We start from the raw sequence: 21,913 nt of genomic DNA on the forward strand, positions 1-21,913 counted from the left end.
CAGGCTGTTTTGGTTAGAGATGGAAAAAAAGGCCACACAGTAGTAAAAGATCGAAATATTTTGACTTTGAAAAAAGTCAAATGTTTGCAATTCTTTTTCACAATTTTTAATGGAAAATGATTTTTTTAGAAATGATATTTAACAAATTATTTTGTCACTGATATTTTTAATTGGTTTGTCTCAAAGATTATATCCTTTGCAAAATTATCTGTTCAGCTAATGTCTCCCCAAAATAAGCTTTTCACACATTTAGTGTAGCTTTTCTCTCTCCTCCATTAAGATACACCTGTGATTCTATGTATTTTCAACTCAGATTTCAGTCCATGACACTGAAAAATCAGTCATCCTGACAGCTGATTTCCTTTTAGTGAATAGGTAGCCTTCATATCTCTCCTTTACAGTTGGACATCTCTGTAGACTTGTATATAGTGTAGCATTCAGATCCTAGGCTTCCCAACTGATGGAAGAGGAAACCATGGACACTGAAGGCATAGTTTCTGTGGCCCTCACCTGCTCTGTCACACTCTTTTCCAAGAATGCTTTCTCAAGAAGTCCTTTTTTGCATCTTATGTGATTTTTTTTTTTTTTTTACCTTCTGTGATATAAAACAGCAAAGATTTTGTAGAGTATCAAAGGACAGGTCTATTGAACATGTTGTATGTTTAAACATGAAAATAAAATGCCATTGTGTCAATGTGAAAGTTAGTTGTCTGTTTTGTTTGGTTAGTTGGTTTGTTTTAATACCAGGCAGTTGCTTTAAGTTAGTGGCAGGCCAAAAAGTACTGAGCTAAAGCTGAATTTTTCAGAGACTGAAATCTGATGCCACAGGGAAGGAAGTGACACTTTTCAACCATGGTAAATCTTGTGTGCAGAGATTATTGAGCTTAGGTCCATTGTGTAACTGGAATTTGACTTGGACTGCTTGCTCTCTTGTTAGATCAGCAGGATGAGGTCTGTGTAGATTTTGTAGCTTATAGAATTATTATATATATATATATTTTTTTTTTTTAAGAAAAAGGAAAACAAAGAAACTGAAAGGCTATAGCCAGGTAAAATCCTCAACTTTAGATCTGACACTGTATTTATTTGGTAACTTGATTTATTTGTTAATTCTAGGTATTTCTGTCCCAATAGAATGTCTGACTGTCATTTTATAACACCTTTAGCATGTTTTTTTAACCCCTTTCAAAGCTGTTGATTTTTAACCCTTGTTATGTTCAAGATGTTTAAATGATGACCAGCTCCTGTTGCCATCCCAAAGGTGGCACAAGGATACTCACCTCTTGCAATAATATGAAATCCCCCATTAGTCATATATTTCGCAAGTCCTAGATTATCAGAACATGATAAAGCACTATATAAGGTAATTGTTGGATATTAGATACAGCTATTGTTGCTAGCTGCAACGTATTGCACTTAGATATACAATTATCTGAATATCATGTTGGGGAAACTAGTGCTTGCAATGGGGTAGTTTAAATGAATTTTCACTGCTTCTAAACAGCAAGATATTTATATTTGCTCCACTTTGCTTTAATTAAGACACAGACAGAAAATCATGTGCATGTAGATGCACACTACAAAGTAGGTGAACAGCAGAGGAAAATTGGGTCTTTCCTCTTACTTTCCTTGTTATTACTCAGAGCTTTAAAGAGGCTGTCATGTGTTCCCTCATCAGTAACAGTCTCTCTAGTCTTCAAAAAGCAAAGAGTATAAGTAGCATGTATATGAGGTACACTAGTGGTATAAAAATATTTACTCTGCAAATGTGATTGCTGAAAAGAGCTAATATACAGCTCTTGGGATAACTTCACCCACGAATTTACTTACTGCATGCTTGGTAGTTATCTTTGAAATTCTTCCTGAATGGTGGAAGAACTAAGGAAAAATGTAAAGAAAACAACAAGATACTTAACCTTTGATGTAGTACTCTTTTTGAAATCGTAATCCTAGGGATGTATTTCTACGTCTAAAATGCCAGTGGTACGAACTACAGCATCACGATTTATTTTGAAACAGATTGTCTACTCGTTGTAGACACCAGTGAAAAAGCCATCAACAGCTAATATTTTCTTAGTGATGACAAAGACTTACTGTTCTGGGTGATATGCACTTATTTTTATAATGAACTTACTGCATGAATGGAAAACTGTTGAGATAGTAATTCCCAACTTGCACAAAGCTTTTACAGATACTATATTCCAAAGCCCTCTTATGTGACTTGGACAAGAATCATAGAATCAAGGTCGAGTCCAACCATTAACCTACACTGGCATTAAACCATATTCCTAATAACCTAATCTATGTGTCTTTTAAATAGCTTAAGGGACAGTGACTCAGCCACTTCCCTAGGCAGCCTGTTCCAATGCCTGACAACCCTTTCAGTGAAGAAATTTTTCCTAATATCCAATCTAAACCTTCCCTGGGGCAACTTGAGGCCATTTCCTCTTGTCCTATCGCTTGTAACCTGAAAGAAGAGACCAACACCCACCCATGCTACAACCTCCTTTCACATGGTTGTAGATACCAATAAGATCTCCCCTCAGACTCCTTTTCCCGAGGCTAAACAGCCCCAGTTCCCTCAGCTGCTCCTCATAGGACTTGTGCTCCAGACCCTTCATCAGCTTTGTTGCCCTTCTCTCAACTCGCTCCAGAACCTCAATGTCTGTCTTGTAGTGAGGGGCCCAAAACTGAACACAGGATTTGAGGTGCAGCCTCACCAGTGCTGAGTACAGGGGGACGATCATTTCCCTGATTCTGCTGGCCACACTTATTTCTGATACAAGCCAGGATGCTGTTGCCCTTTTTGGCCACCTGGGCACACTGCTGGCTCATGTTCAGCCAGCTGTCAATCAACACCCCCAGGTCCTTTTCCACCAGGCAGCTTTCCAGCCACTCTTCCCCGAGCCTGTAGCGCTGCCTGGGGTCGTTGTGACCTAAATGCAGGACCCGGCAGTTGGCCTTGTTGAAGCTCGTACAATTGGCTTCAGCCCAACGATCCAGTTGGTCCAGATCCCTCAGTATGGCCTTCCTACCCTCCAGCAGATCAACGTTTCCATCCAACTTGGTGTATTCTGCAAACTTACTGAGGGTGCACTTGATCTCCTCGTCCAAACCATTGATTAAACAGAACTAGCCCCAATACTGAGCCCTGGGAGCACCACTCGTGACCAGCCACCAATTGAATTTGACTCCATTAACCACAACTCTTTGTGCCTGGCCATCCAGCCAGTTCTTTATCCATCACAGAGCACATCCATCCAGGCCATGAGCTGCCAGCTTCTCCAGGAGAATGCTGTGGGAAACAGTGCCAAAGGCTTTACTGAAGTCTAAATACACAACATCCACAACACTTCCCTCATCCACTAAGTGGTTCACCTTGTCACAGGAGGAGATCAGGTTAGTCAAACAGGATCTGCCATCATACACCAATGCTGACCAGGTCTGATCGCTTCGTTGTCCTGTATGTGCTGCATGACGGCACTCAGGGTGATCACCCAGCTCCCTCAGAATCCCTGGCTTGATCCCATTTGGCCCCATAGACTTGTGCATGTCTAAGTGGTGTAGCATTTCACTCACCATTTACCCTTGGATTATTGGGGCTTCATTCTGCTCCCCATCTCTGTCTTCTGGTTCACGGGGCTGGGAACCCGGAGGACAACTGGTCTTACCATTAAAGACTGAGTCAAAGAAGGCATTTACTACCTCAGCCGTCCCCTCATCCTCTGTCACTGTGTTTGCCCCAGCATCCATCAGAGGATGGAGATTCTACTTCACCCTTCTTTTGTTGCTCATGCATTTCTAGAGACACTTTGTTTTACCTTTTATAGCAGTAGCTAGGCTCAACCCTAGTTGGGCTTTGGCCCTTCTAATTTTCTCCCTGCATAACTTCACAGCATTCTTGTAGTCCTCCTGAGTTGCTTACCTCTTATTCCAAAGGTTATAAACTCTCCTTTTATTCCTGAGCTCAAGCAGTGGTTAAGGGAAGACAACATCAGCTACAAAACTTGATGGTGATTGAGAGGAGGAGAAAAAGAATTTTTTAGGAACATGTTTTGGGTATGGCAATGATGACATTATTTTGAGAAAGGGAAAACACAATCTGAACATCAGGAACCATTCAGTGAGCAAGATGCACTGACTATGGAAATATGTTCCGAATGTGAAGTGATATCTCACTTAGTGACGTGAGTGAATGTTATGTCAGGCAGTCTTGTATTGGCTGAGAAAGAGCTGGGATGGTATAAATGTATATAGGTATATATATCCATTAGGAGAACACAGGGAAGTTGAGTTGGATAACCTACACCCTTTCCTTTGGTAGGACATTTTTTATTAAAGCAGGTTCCCACTTCTAATTTTAATATTATTTCAAAAGACGAAGTGACTGGTTTTGCAAGAGCACAAGTAAATGATTCTCAGCTGTGACTGTTCCACCTGAATTTGTTCATAAGGATTTAACACAGATACAAATTAATAAAGACAAAAGGGAAATATTTTGTTTTTTTGGGGGGATAGGTACTCATGTTCATTAGAAATATCCTTTGGTCTTTCTTTCAAGAAGCATTTCAGATACTGCATGTTTAGATTTATGAGACAATTTGCTTTGATTCCATATCTATTGAGAAGGCTGTGCAAAGTGTGACTCTGGAGTGAGCAGAAGGTTATTAATTGCTTTAGAGGGAAACCACCAGATAGTAACACTGCATATTTTGCATAAGACCTTCTGAACAGTCATCACTTGTGCATCACATAGACATCAGCATAGAAGGAAGTGACTTCTGTGTAAAAAGAGGATTTTACTCTAGTGAAATTCCTTGGACAATACCTCCTCTCTCCCTCTGTTTGCTTTGATACTGGCTTCTGTGGCCCAGGAGAGTGCATTTGGGTGGTGGCTGCTGTAGTTTGCAAGGTTGCTTTCTTTACCTGCATGAAGTGAATTATTCATCAATATCAATTATATTGATTTAAAAATAAGTGTAAGATACCAAACCTTTCCCCAACATGTTTCCCATGACCTACTTGGATCTCGTGATGCAAGACTGAGTGCTAGCCACCTCCTGTCATCAAGCAGAGAGGCAGGAAAGTGTGGTAGAGCCACAGTCTGCTCTTGCACACGCCAAAATCTAGCAGCATGCACATATATGCTAATTTAGGGCTCCTGTAACACACTGCTCCAGCAGGCAGTGAGTCACTGCACACCAGAGTAAAGAGGACACGTGGAGGGTTTAGTGGCCCTGTGTTTCCTGCATGGTGACTGCTGGCCCTGCTGTGAGGGCAAGCGCACACAAGATCCCTTTCAAATGAGCTCTGAGGATGGGTGAACAGCTTGTAGCACACCCTGGGCCCACACAGGAGAGCACAACCCTCTCTCCTGCCCCACCCTTCCACCCCCAAGTTTCACCTACTGCTTAGAGCTCCTCCCCACACTCTCATTGCATTTAAACATCAAACTCCAAACTTTTCTGGACACAGATTCATTTTTTTGCTAGATATAGGCTAAATGTCCAGGCAAAGAATACTGACCATGAAGTGAGGTGACTGAGATGCCCAAAGTAGCTTTAGAGGAGCATGGGTCTTGAAGTCACTTAGTTGTGGCACTGCAATGGGCTCACTCACCTTGCTAAACTGCATGTGGCTACAGGAAGATTGCTACCAGGTATTTGAGGTTATTGTTCGGAAAGAAGCTGTTGAGGTCTCTCTCCACTACCCTGGAGTGTGATGGTGGCCATATAGAGATGCTCTGACAGCTGTGATTTAATTAGTCACAAACTCTTTGCCTGCATGTTAGAGTTGTTGCCTAAATGCAGAACTTTTTTATTAGCAGTAGTATTTTCAAGAAAGGATTCCCTGGGCTGAGGGGGGCTTCAGTGTTCCCCCCAAACATCACAGCGGGTAAAAAATAAATTGCTCTTCATTCTGCTGACTCAGTTGAGGTGCTCTAATAGGCTGCAGGAAGCAGGGAGGGGACTGCCTAATGACTGGAAATAATAAAGGGGTGGGGCAGGAGAGCCTCGTCATAAAATCCCTATTCCTCCACCCCTAATCTGCATGAGGAGTTCCTGTCAGCTGTACAACTTGGTGTCTTTTGACATTGGACTCATATGCAACTGGGGCTGCAATGGGATCAAATTTAAGTTCAAATGAGGTAAGGAAAAGAAGCTGATAGCAAGAATAAAGTGGGTGAAATTGTCTCATGTTCCAGTTCCGTTGATTACAATGGAGACCAAGGTGTTTAAGGTGTATGGGGAATCCACGGAAGGCGAATTTGCTGTTTGTCAGATCTCATGGTTGCATAGATAGTTTTCCTAATCTAGCCTTTTATGGAACCTTGTGGTATGTCTGCATTTTCAAGCTATGTTTTAAGGCTAACAACATTACTTATTGTGCTTGCTTAAAAAAAACAAAAGCAAACAACAACTGTACGTCAAGGAAATAAGCTGGCACAGGGTTGTGATTGGTTTGGTGATTGGTAAAACACATAATAAGGGTAGTTAATGAGCATAGCTCTAAGTACGGTTATGAATGTGAGATGTTTTCAAAAGTCAGCCTAAAATAAGAGTTTAACATGTAGCTTAGTTTTCTTAACTTTGCCTTGTGTTGTTTTTCCTAGACTATTACGGGCACCACAGCACCAGCGGTGAGCACGGTAGGTGGTAATTAGCTGGCCCTTCATTAAATGCTGTTTAGTGCTGAATGTAGGTAGATCACAAGAAAAAAATCTTAGGAATTCAATGGCTCAAGGGAAAACTGTACTGTAATATTGATTGAACTCTGAAAAGTTGAGCTGTGACTTCAGCTCTGTAGATGAAATATTGCCTTGGCTTTCGGTAAACTGTAAATAGTCTGGCCTCTGTCAGTGTCCGATGCTTATGGTGTGAGTAGGTGTTGCACTGTATCTGGGCTGGTTTTTACTTCATGAATATTAATTTTTTAATTCCTCCCTTTTTGTGTTTCGACATCTTTGGATGAAATACCCATTTGTCTTTTATGTTATTCCTTCACAAGAAGACTCTGTGTAAGTGGATCTTGCAGTTGTTCTTAGTGCTTTAGCAGTCCTTGTAGTCTTTCTTTGTGCTGTAATGACTGCCATAGAGCTTGCAATTCTCTGTGTAACACGGTGTTTAAAAACACGGTGTCAGAACAGGTAGCACTGTGGAATAACTGTGCTGCATTCAGTCTCCTGACAAGCCCAATCTCATCAGCCCTGTAGGAGTGGGAGCAGTGCCCAAAGTTCTCTGAATGTGAAAAAAGAGCAACAAGGTTTTGTAAAAGTTGAACTGAGGATGAATACTTTGCACAGGCACATGAAAACACCCTGGGCAATTAGCAGACCTTCACGTTAACAGGTATTAGCATAAAGGAAAACAGATATGATGTTGTGAGCCAGGGAATGGGAACAATGGCAGTGACAACAGGATGGGGCTATGGGTTTGGAGTTGCCAGTATCTGTTGCAGCTCCCTGGGAATCCACAGTTGGTAGATGGGCTCTCGCTCCTGCTTCAGTTGTGTGGGGATTTCCCAGCCTAGTTTGTTTTGGGCTTTGGTTCCACATGGGGTATCGCAGTGATACACGGATCCTCTGAAAAGGTATGTTCAGTCTGCCTCAGGAAGGTTTGCTGTTACTGAAAGCATCTGACGCCTGTCTGTGCCTGAGAGCCACTTGCCTTCTCTATTCAAAGTGAAACGTTGTGGTAAAGCAATGACTTTGCAGAGTGTATTCAAAAAGTTGCTTTTAAAATAATGTTTATGTTTCTGTGTATAGTCTGACAGCCCCAAGGAAGTATGCTAGGATCATAAAAATTGTTACTTTTAATCCTGTAAACTTGACCTGTGTTTAGAGGATTAAGCTGTTTTTATCCTTAGTGCTTTATACATTGTTAGTAGATCTCTAGGTATGAGACCTGTACAGTTCAGTGGCTTTAGTTTTGCCTCTTGTTTTTAGGATATTTAGGGTAGCAGAACTGACATGAATATAGTACATACCATTTAGAGTAGGACCCAAAGCTTGCTCTTTCTGCCCTGACTCTTCGAGGCTCATAGAGGCAAAAATCAGGAAGGAACCTGAGGTTGGTTTGGTTTAGGTGTTGTTTTTTTTTCCTTTTTTTTTTTTTCATTGAGAGTTATTATTTATGATAATAAATATAAAACTATAATATATCTTGAGTTATATTTTGTTACTCAATGGCTCAGTTAAGGAAACTAGTTTTCATTATCAGAGGCAGTTTGAGTAGAAACCATGGGATGTATGAGATTGAAACTTGAGTGTCCATATAAATTAAAGACAACATGTAAAATACTTGCTGAGAAAATGTTGGTAGTGCCCTTAAGCTGGCAGACAAAAAAGTAATACTTTTTAGATTACTCAAATTACTATATCATATTAAAATAATATAGGCTAGCGTGGTCTTGAGAAAAAGCCACACTGAACTGTGGAAATGCTTGACTTAGTTTCTCTTTTAAGATTTTAATTTATTCTAACTTGTGAGTCCAGCTGTGGAGCCCCAAACAGGAAGAGAAGAAACATCACATGAAAATGGCAGTCTGAAGTCACACAAATTTTACGTAGCTCTTAAAAAGAAACAGACATTGAGTCACTGCTGCTCCGTTTGTTTTTATTCTGTAAAACCCTGGTGACTTCTGCTGACTTAGTAAGACCCAGCTATCGGGTATTTTAAAATGGATGAAATAAATACAAAACATGTAGTATAAGGAAAAGTGTTTCTTATGTATATGACCTTGCCTAGAGGTGGTAGACATAGTAATTTAATGCAATCCTGCCTGCCTTGAGGCTCCAAAACTCTTTGAAGTTAAAAGGTGCTACATACCTGACCCAGGTCAGAAACAAGGCAATGATCTGTGTTTTAAAATTCTGCCACTCTTTCTGACAGGGTTGAGTGTTTTCCTTGTTGGTCTTCATAGTTTTTAAAGTAGTAGTGAGATTTCTATTTCTTTTTAAAGAGAAAGCTCAGAGAGGCGTGCTCTGCTTCAAATAGATCTGAGGCTGCTTTGCTTTGGTGTTTGCTTTCTCTCTTGATATAAATTGGGAATGTTGTATGTGTTTCACTCCTCAAGAAAAAAAAATCTATAAAAGACTTTTGTAGAAGTGTAAACTTGGAATTTACTGAAACAGAGCCGTTTTAGAGCCTAGTTATGTAACTTTTATTCATACAGATGAGGATTCACTTATGCGAACACTCCCATTGACTTCCCTGGGAACAGATATGTAAGGATTGCACAAGTGTGCCACAGCACTTAATTGAACTTTTATCTGACGTAGGACAGTGTGACCAAGTCTTGCATTTGCAATCTCACATATTTAAGTAGTTTCAACAGTGATTATTAAAATACCTGGCTTGTGTTTCCGGTTTATGAGTTAACAATCATGTCTCAGACGAAATAAATACAGAAGCTGAAAGTCAAAGTGTGTATAATAACTGACCTCGGTGTCTTCTGGCCTCAGAACTTACGCAGCCTGTGATATTGTCACATTAAAGGGAAAGAAGTGGATGTCATTGGCCATTACTAGCATATCAAGCTTAAGATATGCCACTCATTAGTTTTCCTGTGTGACTTTGAGCAAGTTGCTGACAGCTAAACCTGACAGAGCATTCACGCATCTAGAAGTTAGGAACTATAAGGTCCGACTTCCAAATCACTAGTATGGGAAAGGACTTTAGAACCCAGAGTGACACACTGAGGATTAATTCAATAAGTTTGGAGAGCTGGATACACCAAAATGGGAATTGTAACACCTGAGCAGGAAACTGCATAAGTAGGTACATCCAGCTACCAGGAACATCTGAGCACAGGAGCACCCTTCTTAGATCCTATCACTGTGTGCCACTTAAGACTGCAGTGGGATACACGAAGCGGAGGTCTAGATGCTTCTTTTCTAAGAGCTGAGCAAAGGTTATTCCTTTAAAATGGTGTCTAGCCTAGCGATTATAGCGCTTCCCTGGGATGGGGAACTTCTGCTCAAGTCTGTTCTTCTGTATTCAAGGCATGCAAGCCTCATCCTTCCTCAGTAAAGATATGCTCCACTTCTTCTGCCAAAATAGCACTGCTGAGGACAAAACCATTTAGAATTCATTGTGTGGGAAACAGGGACCAAGTATAAATGTAGCAAACATGTCAGTAGATTTGGCAAGGACAGACAAGCATTGTCTGTTGATCCCTATGCCTAGGAGTGCTTCTGTGTTTTACTCAGTTCTACCTAATGCATACAGAAAAACAGTTCTGGCAGTTTGACTATATCGTCTGGGTATGATGTCTTTTGGTTGTTTTTTCACTGGAGACGGTAATATATGCATTCCCCTCATCCCCTAAAGAACTATTTTTTTTTTTTCTTTCAAGGTATGTCGGTATGTCTGTTTAAGTTCTCCTTTATGGCCATGCTTGGGATAATGGAGCAGGTAGAGATGTGAAATACTCTTTGAGACAAGCTGTAATGTCCCATGACTGACGATTTAAGTGCTTGCGAACTGTGCACAATAAAACTGTTCCCTGTGCTAGAATCTGGACAGGTTATAATAATGGAGAAAAGATGTGCCCATATCAGTGACTATTCCAACCTTCTTGCTGCTGTCTCACTGACCTTCAACTCTGCATCTTCAGGCCCCTTGCTAACCCAAAGGGAAGTGCAAGATGATATGCCAGGGATTACCCAGACTGTTTCTTAGAGGTTGTTCTTCATCTCTGCTGCATTTTCAGAGGTGCTGAGGTTTTTGTTGGTGATGACAAGGGCCTGCTTCATTACGCTGTGTTAGCGCCCAGTGTCACATCGTGGTTCCAGTTGCTTAATGTTTTGCTAACACATGGAGAAACACTTCAGGACAAGCCTTGTGCTACAGCTGTAAAGATAAATGGTCTGGCAAAATGTATAGTATGTATGAAGGAAATTGTAGCAAAGTACATTTTATTAGTTAGCATCAGTACATTGTTTTTACTTTTGCTGCTTATGGTTAATACAGGTACTTCAGATACAAAGTAAGAAAACCCATATATTTGTGTTAGGACCCTGTGTTAACTCTACTAGGGTACAGTATTACTATGAATGCAGGAGTGAGAGGATTTATGAGTTAATATCTGTTCTGAGAAGCTGGTATGGATAGAAAGATTAGACAAGTTTTTGAGCACAAACCACATGTTTCTGTTCTAAACCAGAACCGGTAGTCTCAAAGCTAAATACCAATTTTAAGCAAGTGTCGAGAGAGTGTTGGTTTTAAAAGGGAAGATGGTGCCTATGAAACAGAAGTTAGTGTGGAAGAGAAAAGAAATATGTTAAGTAGTTATTTCCAAGGTGAAATAGGGAAAGAGTTAATTTCATAGAATCATAGAATACCAGCTTGGAAGGGACCTCAGAGATCATCTAGTTCAACCTTTCTTGCAAAAGCACAGTCTAGAGAAGATGGCCCAGCACCCTGTCCAGCTGAATGTTAAAAGCGTTGGCGAATCCACCACTTCCCTGGGGAGACTATTACAATGGATGATTGTTCTCATCATGAAAAATCAGAATCTCCCCAGGAGTAACTTATACCCATTACCCCTTGTCTTTTCCATGTGACTCTTTGTAAAAAGGGAGTCTCCATCTTATTTGTAACCACCCTTTAAATACTGGAACATGGTGATGAGGTCTCCCCTCATCCCTCTTTTCTCAAGGCTGAACAAATGCAATTCTCTCAGCCTTTCCTCATATGGTGGCTTCCCAGTCCTTTGAGTATCTTTGTGGCCCTTCTCTGGACCCTCTCCAGCCTGTCCACATCTTTTGTGAAGAACCCGAACACAATATATCCAGGTGTGCCCTGACAAGTGTTGAGCAGAGTGGGATAATGACTTCTTTGTCTCTGCTGGTGTTGCCCTTGTTGATGCAACCCAGTATCCTGTTGTCTTTCTTTGCTGCAGCAGCACACTGTTCACTCATATGGAACTTGTCTGCCAGGACGCCCAGAATCCTTTTCCACAGAGCTGCTTCCCATAAAAGTAGATCCCAGCCTGGCTGGGTAGATTCTCACCCTGTGAAATATGAAGACATGAGCCATGGTAGCTATGAAGTATTACAGAATTAATATTTCTGAGCCCAAGGTGTCTGATATCTAGCAGAGTTTTGAGTTGATTCCTAAGATCATGTCTGGAAAGAGTTTTGTAGCTAAATGCTGGTGATCAGAGATGAAGATCAGTCTTTACAAGATGTATTTTGTCACTGGCAGCTGCATTTTTTGCCTTTTAGGCTGTGCGTGGGAGCTTGTGCTGGTGCGGCAGCTTTTGCTGGTGCATGGTGGTTGCGTAGCTCTGTTTGCACAGCTACTGTGACAGTGTTTGGTGTCCCAGAGGCAGCCTGCTCTGTTGCAGGCAGTGGTGATAAAAGGCGAGGACACCCGTGCGTGTACTGTAGGGGTGTTTAATGTGATAATAATGGAGTGGTGTTAAAAAGAAGTGGTCTTTATCAAATCAAGCTCTCAGTACCTCTTCTCACCTCAAATGTGTTTTTGAAATCTGTTGTTTCTCTTTCAGACCTGAAAAGGGTTCTGTGCCAAAAATTTGCATTTTTTTTTTCCAGCTGCTGCATTTGGTTTGATAAATGATATTGGCTCAACCTTAAAAACCTTGTTTTATCTACATCCTTAAAACTTCAGGCTTGCAGCAGTCTGTAATTCGGTAACTATAGACTATAATATTAATTTAAATTTTATTTTATTTTATTTTATTTTTTTAATTGTCATGCAGAGACCAGTATCTCCTTTCAACTTGCTCACTGTAAAAATACTAAGAGTGAGGAATGCCCGGAAAGCAGACTTGTGTAAGTATTTCTGCTATTGTTGGAAGTTTCTTGTAATTCTTTAAAGTAAAGAAAATATTTTATCAATGTTATTCTTGAATTGTATTGGAATAAAAATACATGTTGCTGCGAGTTTACAATAATTATTTTTATTGTGATGGTGAAGTGTTGCTTTCTGCTCTTAAGTGTAAGGAGAATAGCTCAAGCAAGGTGATGCATTTGATCTTTTGCTTTCATACTTCACTGTATGAGATGTATTTCCTACCCTTGTGACATCAGACTTAGCTGCTGATCAGAGGGCTGCTGTTTAAATGATGAAAATTCTTGTACTTTTGAGTAAGAAACCTATTTGCTACAGAATTTCTGTACAGAAGAGAGGAGAGGACTGGTGATGCAAATATAAAATATGCAGTAGTAGGAAAAACTATGAATATAACAGAAGTACAAGCAAAAACATTCTTCTGCAAAATTTATAAATATGCAAGAAAAGGTGATAAAATCCGGTGTGTCTGGAAATGTGTTTAACCTAGACAATGGAGCAATTTAAAAGTCAGAAAAACTTAAACAGAGTACTACTGTGAGAGATTTAAAGGGGTTTAAGTGGGGGATAGTAAGGGGAAGCAAGAAAAGGATATCTAGAATAGAGGCTGGAAGAGAAAAATGTCATAGTCAGATCACAGGAGTTCATAATGAGAAGAGACCAAGACAGAACAAATCTCTGCAGTAGGGGAGTGTACAGAGTCTGGTAATACTCAGCTGTGCAAGCCCTGTAATGATCTCTGTAAAATCTCTGCCTCTGCAGACTAGTGGGCATCAGCTTGTTGAACCAGTGTGGCAGCAAATGTGAAAAAGAAAATCTTTGGTGGAAGAAAGAGTCTTGAACAGATGGAAAGAATAGTTTGTTCACTGTCCAGATGTGACACTGGCTCACCCAGGGGAGAGACTGGTTTAACTCTGAATTTTAGAATTTCCAATTAATTGAGGAGTTTCCTCACAGCTTCTGTTCCACAGATGTGGGTCCTCTTTAGCCCAGTCTCCTGGGTGCACTGGGGCTTGTCCAGGTGCCTTTCAAAATGCAGTTATGTCACTGGGGATGTTTGAATGGTGAAATGTCTATGTAAAGAAGTTGGAAAGGCATGAAAGGAAAAGGCAAAGTAAAGAAAAAGAGAATAAGAACATTCAAATTAAAAGACTACTAGAATAAATTGGAATAAAGCTACAAGAAAGACCACAAGAATAAAGCTTTTCCTCCTTGTTGTGAAACAAAGAGGAAAAGCTCACAATATTTTCACCAAAATCTTGCTGAATTTGGCTCAAAATTAAATTTCTTTTGGCACACTGAGAATTTTGTCCAGCATATCATAGTTTCTAAGGAAACAAGATGTAAATTTCAGTTAATCTATTATATATTTTGATTTTTCAACTAATGTAATGGGTCAAGAGTAGAGGGAAAACCTCTATCTTCTTATCTGAGGTTGAATTTAGTGGTTTCTGGCAGGAAGAATATGGTTGGAACACATGGAAGTGGTGCTTAACAACAGTAATTTTGAATGAATGATGATTATCAGGTAACAAACCCCTACTGCACTTGAGGTATCCTGGGTTACTCTGACATCTTTCACAATGTCATGCTACTGTGCTTACTTATGTTTTCCTTTTCTTTTTTCAGCTTTAAAAAATCTGCTATGTTTTACTGCGTTCTTTGTTTACTCTTTATGTCTTAATATTTCTTAGTCTAGAAATGACAGTTGATCAAACTACTTTGTTTACTGTGTCATTTTGGAAAAGGAATTTGATTCATTAGACAAAGCGAGGGCACCTTAAAAGATGTAAAGTTCTATGTTTTTCAGAGGTTAAATATCTATTTTAATGTGCAGAAACACACACTTTGTGGGCTTATAGTTGTATGCACTGACTTTTTATTTAACGAAACCCAGATGTACAAACGCCTGCGTAGCGACTTGCATCAACCAAATACGTGATCTGCCCAGGCAGTCACTGCAATTGCGTCTGCAAACCCACATGCACAATTCTGTGTGCATTTGTGTGCTCCAGCAGGTCGTCTGCTTATGCTTCAATTCACTGTGGTTGTCCTTCTCAGGAATTATTTGCTCACAGTTGCTCCTTACCACAGTGAATCGTACAGTCTTTCTTCATGAAGTCTGTTAGCATGTCTGCCTTATTGTGTTGCCTTACTTCCTGGAGTTCTGTTCTCAAGAACAGATGAATATCATATCTTTACACCCTTGAGATGCCCTGAATTCAGAACTTGGGCTTCCCAAGGCTTTGTTTAGAGTGTATCTGGAAGAGAGATTTAAAAACTTTTCAGCAAGAATATTTACTCAGCAGAAAATTAATTTTCTGAGGAAACTCAAATTACTGTGGAAAAAAAATCGGTTTTTGTTAGTACTGGGAAGGATATGTCAGGCAGGCTTTACCTTTACGGAGGCATTAAAAAGGCATTTAAAAATCCAAACATTTCAGTTAGTTTTCCTCAAATCATCAGTATTTTCAAGTATGAGAAAGTACCTCTTTTCTACCTGTTTGTAATGGTAACAGTATGCTTCTTGTTACAATTCTGAGTTATTATTTATTTCCTCCTTTATCATCCCTGTTTTTCTCATTAAACCTTGGTGTTTCCTACTCCAATGGTATCCTTTCATATTTTCTTGCTGGTGAAGAGTTTGTGCTTAATTTATTTAAGTGAATCTTTCTTCTCGGCCTTTGTCTCTCACATTCCTATTTAACAGTGGAAAATAAATATACTTTAAGAGTCTTTTCTCCCTACTGTTGTTCCAGAGAAAAATAATTTTAATAGATTTGAGTATAGGCTTGAAAATCTAGACTGTGTTTTGGACCCTGGCACTGACTGCATTATGGGATCTTGGGGAAGTAGTTCAAGTTTTCTCAATTTACTTATTTGCTTAGCCCTTATGTCATCACTTTGAAGTAAATCATCAGTGTTTCTCAAGCCCTTCAAAAATGGAAGCTCTAACGTTAATCAATATTAAACATTTACGTTTTCATCTGCCTACACTTGTGCCTCTGCCAAATGTCTGATTGGTCCTGCTGTTCTGATCAGATTTGTCTAAGGGAACTTTCTGGAAACACTTTCCTTCCTGCAGTCACTAACGAGGTTTTGCTGATAGTGATAGCATGGTTGGCTACATTATAAAAGCACAGCTCAGGAAAAATACGCTTAGTAGAAAAATCTAAATCTGTAGTTGCTACTGAAAGATAAAAAGGAAATACACAAAAATAATTGTACTTATTATGAGATAATAACACTGTTACGGGTTTTAAGCATGATGCAGGGATTGACTAGGGGTTGAATTATCCGACTTTTTCTGACTCACAAGGTTGCATTAAGAACCAGATGACTTGTTGAACATTGCTTATGTGAAATAGGGAGGATATATATTGCATTATACGTGTGAGAGAAAGGCTGTCAGTGCCTGTATCAAGTGCCTGCAAGTTTCACTCCCAGGCAGTTCTGCCTCCAAACATGGCGGCAGTCAGAATATGGAGGATATGATGGTACTTATGGTTTCCTTCCCCAGATTTGAGCAATGGCAAGATTTTTCTAGTCTGCAGAGAGAGTAGTAGGAAGGGATAGGGTAAATTGTAACTTAATCCTGGTGCTGAGACTGATTTTTCTTTCCAAAAGACTTGCTGAGAAAGACAGAACTTCTAAAAATTTAATCAGCAAATTAACATTAAATTGGCACATTCTGATTTGTGATAAGGAAATAAAACTTTTCAGCTTTGATGGGGGAGCACTTTACTTTTTTTGCAAAAAAAAACTGTCATTCTTCGTTGAAGCCAGCAGTTTGAGAAAGGTTTTCAACTACTTAAAGTACCAAATCTGGGAAGGAAATGCTGGAAAACAAGTTTCCCTGTAGCCCAGATTGAAGGTTGTGAGGTGTGTTGCCTGAGTGACAGGGGAAACATCCTAGAGCTGATGTATGTTTCGCAGAGAGAATATACTGGTAGATATTATCAGGTTTTGGCAACATTACCTTGCCTCAGTCATTTGGATAGTCATGAATATAAAGCTAAATGCAGCATTGATAGGTGTGCTTCCACTGCATGTGGAATAGAGTGCTATTTCAAATGCAACTTCATGTTGGGAATGAGCATGGCAAATGCGTGAGGATGTTTCTGTTTTGCCTTGAATGATTCATTGTATTATTTATTCTTCACTCTGCTTATTTTAGGAAGAAATCCCCTACTGTGTTACCTATCCCTTATTACAGTTAAACATGCAAAGTGCAGTGATTCTTTCTCTGTATATGTTATCACTCTGCTCATCTTCTTTTTATACAGTTACCCTTTCAGATTGTTACGTGACACTGTGGCTGCCTACTGCTTCAACTGAGAAGGTTCGGACCAGAACCATCAAGAACAGCAAAAACCCCGTGTGGAATGAAGCTTTCTGCTATAAGGTTGACCGCCGAATCAAGGTAGTGAAAATAAACGGTTTTCACCATTCACTGTGTGAAGATAGTCAATAGATTATGCAAAACTATGATAAACCAATAAGTATATATCTCATTTCCAAATACTGTCGGTCTTTAAGATTCATCAGAAAAACCTCTGTTGCTTACATCCTCTTTGGTATTGTTCGGTTCCAGCTTGTTTTTACTTAAATGTTTGCTATACTGATGAGTAGCAATTAAATGCCCTGCATAGTATGGCCTATTCCCAATCTTGACACATACAAGTGAAACCCAAGATAAAGATCACATTAAAATAACAGTAAGATCAGTTAGTTCTAGATATGATGAAAAGGAAATCCTTTAATCATTCTTTCCGTACTTGTGCCAGTTTTATACACATGGAGCCAAAGGCCATAAAATAAATGTAGAAACATTTAATACAGTTATTTATCACAAATTCATGAATGCTCTGTATTACCTGCCGGTTTTGTTTCATTTCCCCAGGCAGACAGCCTGCCTCTTTGTCTATGTACTGTTATCAGTAATGTGAAGCCTAATATTCCTAAATCTCTTTTCCTATTGTGTTTCTCCTTTTTCCTTCTTCCCCTAAAACTGGAGGGGGGAGGCAGGAAAATCTCAAGACGAGAGCTTACGGAGCTCTTAAATGTAGAAGTAACTCCATTATATCCTTAACTCCTTTTTGCAGAATGTGCTGGAACTAAAGGTCTGTGATGAGGACACGATGTCTAGGGATGACGAACTCTGCACAGTTCTTTTTGACATAGATAAACTCACTGTAGGACGTACTGTTCGAGTGAAGTTTCAGCTGAATCCACAGGTGAGCAATGGAACTGGTGAGAACAAAAGCAAATTCTTTCCTTCCATCTAAATGTATCCTTTTACAGTGTTTCCTTATAGGAAAAAAATCTACTTAAACTGTATTTTGCTGCTTTGACGAGACTTAAAATCCCTGTATGAGTGCTCCACGCTAGGTTTTAAGAACTACTCTCTGTGCTGAAAATCTAGGATGAAATCAGTTAGAACTAACTACCCAGTGTCTTAATTCTGAATATTTCTGGCATCTTTGTTGGTTCTCGACATGAGTTCTGAATTTTAGCCACTTTAAACTGTAATAATATTAAAGCAGCTGATTAGTTTTGTTTTGAGAATTAAAATCTGAAAAAAGGCTGTTTCAGCAGAATAGCAGTTCCTACATCTTTATGCTCATATGGCTCTTAGATTTCAAAAAACTAGTTCCAGCAACTGTTTTTTGAATATCTTAAAATTCAACATCTTCAGTTGGCACCATAGTTTGGTGGTTGTTGTTGTTACTGTTTTTCCAAATTATTCATATGTTTTGGTAATTTTCCTAAGTGTTATTCTGAAGAAATATTTTACAAATTATGTGTAACTGGTATGATGAAAGCTATGAAGAAAAATAAGTAATATACCCTTTTCTTTTCCCTCTCTCTTCAGATACGTGAGGAGCTGGAGGTGGAGTTCACATTGCAGAACACGTGAGTAGAGTTCTAAATTCTATATAAACTGTTGTATTCAGCATAAAGATAGTCTGGTTCATATGTGACAGTGCTTCTTAAAGCTAGTCTCTGAAAGAAATACCCAGTTGTTTTCATTCAAGTATAATAAATTAGAATTTCAGAAGAGATGTTTTTAGACTTTAAATATCTGAAAATGTAATTTTGCCATTTGACTCTTGCCTCCTGAGCATCAACTTCCTCCTGTTCCTTTTGTCGTTGGATCAATACATGAGGAACTATGAGGACAACTGCAGCACTGAGGAAGTTTTGACCCTTAGAAGAAAGGTTGCCAAGCCTAAATGTCTTATGTTGCCTCTTCTTGGGGAATCTGGCTTTTCAAATCCACAGCACTATAAAACGCTCTCCTCTAAGCTGATCTGTTTAGCTAATCTGGCTACATGCGTGAAGCTGTGGTAGACTTGAGTATTGGTTCCAGCAGAGAGAGAAACTAAATGTTCTGCATAAAGAAAGGAGCAAGGAGCACTGTGGAAAGCTGGGAACTGAGAAACCAGGAAAACTGGAGGAGCAGCGGTAGCTTCACTTGTTGAGCTTGGAAGATGTTGTTGGAATTTGACTGTTTAGGGGATATGTTTGCTTCAGGTAATTCATGCTGTGGAGAAATCTGGGAGCCTGTCGCTCTAAGAGGACCATGGGTATTCTAGTCTGTTTCCATAATATGCTTAATGACTGAGGAAGTTACTTGAAAATATTTCTGTTAAGAATTTGATTAATGTTATTGGACTGGAAGTGTTGTTAAAGCAACCTTGCAGAAGTGATGGTACTGCTGAGACCTTCCCAAGGCACTTGGAGCACTTCAAGAGCCCTAGCAGTATAGTATGTTAGTATGTTGGTGGAGAGTTTGAATAACATGTTTATTCCTGACAGAAGGGGAAATTGGGACTTGCTGGGGAAAGGGCAGTGGCTCAGTATTATGAATGGAGAAGATCTCCCAGTGTTTACAAGTAAAACAACAACAACAACAAAAAGAACACCTAAAAACCAAAAAAAACAGAGGCAAAGCAGTCCCAGAATCTCCTACTGCAAACCATGGAAACTCACCAAGGAGGTTTGTTTGTGGTATACTGTGCACCAAAACTGGCAGAATGCCTCGTAACAAAGACAAATGGTTCTTGTCACAGCTTAGGAGTGTCACAAAATCTGTAACAATAATGGGGAAGGGAGCCCCAGTAGACCTCCCACATGCCCTGTGTACAGTCTTCCTTTCTCTGCAAGTTAGAAGCTGGCTTGTGGTGTTGTTATGTAGAATCATACTCTAGATAATCCTGTCTTCTGATGAGGGGGATTCAGGCAGGTTGTCTGGCACTGATGTTGTGCATGAATGGGTTTGCATATGGGTATGGAGGCTGGAATTAATCTTTGAGTACCGACTCTGTGTCAAACTTTTCTCTTGGACCTTTCAACTAGTTGCATTTTCCTGGAGACACGTGCAATAGATGAAAGTCAGGAATTTTGTCATTTCTGCAGGTGCTGTCTGAGTAGGAATTGTACTGGTTGGAAAGAGACGGTTAGGACTGTACAAAGAGAAAGAAACCTGGAAAGTGCCAAAGAAGAGGTCTTAAAAAGAATCACAGTTGTGGCTTACTTGCTACAGCAAGAACACATGTGATCCACTTTTGCATTCTTAGTGTGGTATCTGGGTGACCAATGTAATAGTTGTGGCCTGAAGAGCTCCATACGCAAAGGGTACAAATTGCTGCATCATAAGTGAGTCAGGGAGTCAGTGTCCCTGTGAGGTCCCAGACGGCCTGAGAAAAGGGAAGACACCACTCTGGGAAAATGGATTTCTTGTCAGAAGATGGATTTACATTTCCCCTACTATTCCTCATTTGCATTTCTTGCATATGTGTGGTGGTCAACGCTGTTCTTCCCGTCAGTTGAGCCTGGAATAAAGGTGTAAACACATCTGAATTGATTAAATATTGTGATCTTGCTAGCATACTGAAAGGCTGGGTTTTTTTTACCCCTCAACATAAAAAAGTATGATATCGGGAGTAACTGATGAAAGGGTTTGTGCACTAGAACTTGAGACAGTGGGTTGCATTACCTGTGATAAACTAAAGAGCCCTGAAAGATCTGGAAGACTGAACTGAAGCAGCTGAGATGGGTCACCAGAAAACTATGGACAAAACCAACCTCTCCTGTGTTGAACAAGCTCACCAGGTTTTGGCAAGGGTTTTTGGTATTGCTGGATGGGAGAAATATTGGCAGAACTAGAGATAATTTTCAGAGGAAGGGCCAACCATAGTGCTAACAAGAGGTACAACTAACCATGCAGGACAATTCCTACAAATCTGGTATTGTGATGGGAACAATGAGAACATACTTTTTTGGGGGAGAAATATGGCAGTTTATCTCTGGAATTAATAACTCTTCCCACCAGCACATTTTGTCTGACACTAACTGAAATAGTTTTTCATTCCTTCCTCATCTTCATTCCAGACTTCGCCAATTGCAAGATTTACTACATTAGCCTGTTCTTCTTTCCAGCATTTCCCATGAATAATATAACACATGAACTGTAACCCCAGGCCAAGAAAGTTTCCTGGGTCGCACTTACGATAGTGGCTTTGTCACTCCTATTTTTGCTTGCCTATTGACCTCACTGCAAAAAATGTGTTTTGTGTTACTTTTACCAAAAAAACATTGTAAAAATTTCCTCATGATACACTGGTAGGCTGTATGAAATGGGTTCCCACATTCACTCCCACTATCTTTTATTTAAAATGGAAGAATATCTTCATTTTGGTGGCTTGATTTCCAAAACTGCAAGACAAATACCCTCTCTAGTTTTGCCTCATTCTTACGTCTCTCCTGAAGTACCTGAAAATGCTCACCTCTCTGCTGCCATGACCTGTGGCAGACACTGAGAGCCAAGCATTTGATCATAAGGACATAGAGAGGAAGGCATGCTCCTTCCTCCTTTTCACCAACAACTGAGCCAAGGGATTGCAAATGCCTGCCCAATGGTTTATGGGCCCATAACACGAGCCCAGCTGGCGTGAGAGCTGCTGCCCTAGAGCAGCAGTGACTGAAAAGGTAAGGTCGTTGTACACAGGTTGCTGATTTTCATACTTTAGTGCTTTTATGTTATTTTCTGGTGATCATAAAAAGTAACATTGGCTTTCTCCCTTGTATTT

General features: G+C 39.9%; 1 protein-coding gene and 1 pseudogene across 2 annotated transcripts in view; one reads left to right on the forward strand and one right to left on the reverse strand.

Moving 5' to 3' along the window:
* Window positions 1-2,275: 2,275 nt before the first annotated feature.
* Window positions 2,276-3,552, reverse strand: LOC135579660 (uncharacterized; annotated as a pseudogene).
* Window positions 3,553-6,013: 2,461 nt separating this feature from the next.
* Window positions 6,014-21,913, forward strand: part of LOC102094352 (cytosolic phospholipase A2 epsilon) — a 33,139-nt gene continuing 17,239 nt past the window's right edge. The window contains exons 1-6 of one of the 2 annotated variants that reach the window (XM_013366920.3): window positions 6,014-6,148; window positions 6,614-6,649; window positions 12,727-12,799; window positions 17,105-17,241; window positions 17,924-18,055; window positions 18,694-18,734. In XM_013366920.3, coding sequence (XP_013222374.2) covers window positions 6,122-6,148; window positions 6,614-6,649; window positions 12,727-12,799; window positions 17,105-17,241; window positions 17,924-18,055; window positions 18,694-18,734 — 446 coding nt within the window. In that variant the 5' untranslated portion in view covers window positions 6,014-6,121. The remainder of the gene's footprint in view (window positions 6,149-6,613; window positions 6,650-12,726; window positions 12,800-17,104; window positions 17,242-17,923; window positions 18,056-18,693; window positions 18,735-21,913) is intronic. The other variant, XM_065064553.1, reaches the window with a different exon arrangement.

Source organism: Columba livia, chromosome 5 (genome assembly GCF_036013475.1).
Source record: "Columba livia isolate bColLiv1 breed racing homer chromosome 5, bColLiv1.pat.W.v2, whole genome shotgun sequence".
Lineage (NCBI taxonomy): Eukaryota > Metazoa > Chordata > Aves > Columbiformes > Columbidae > Columba > Columba livia.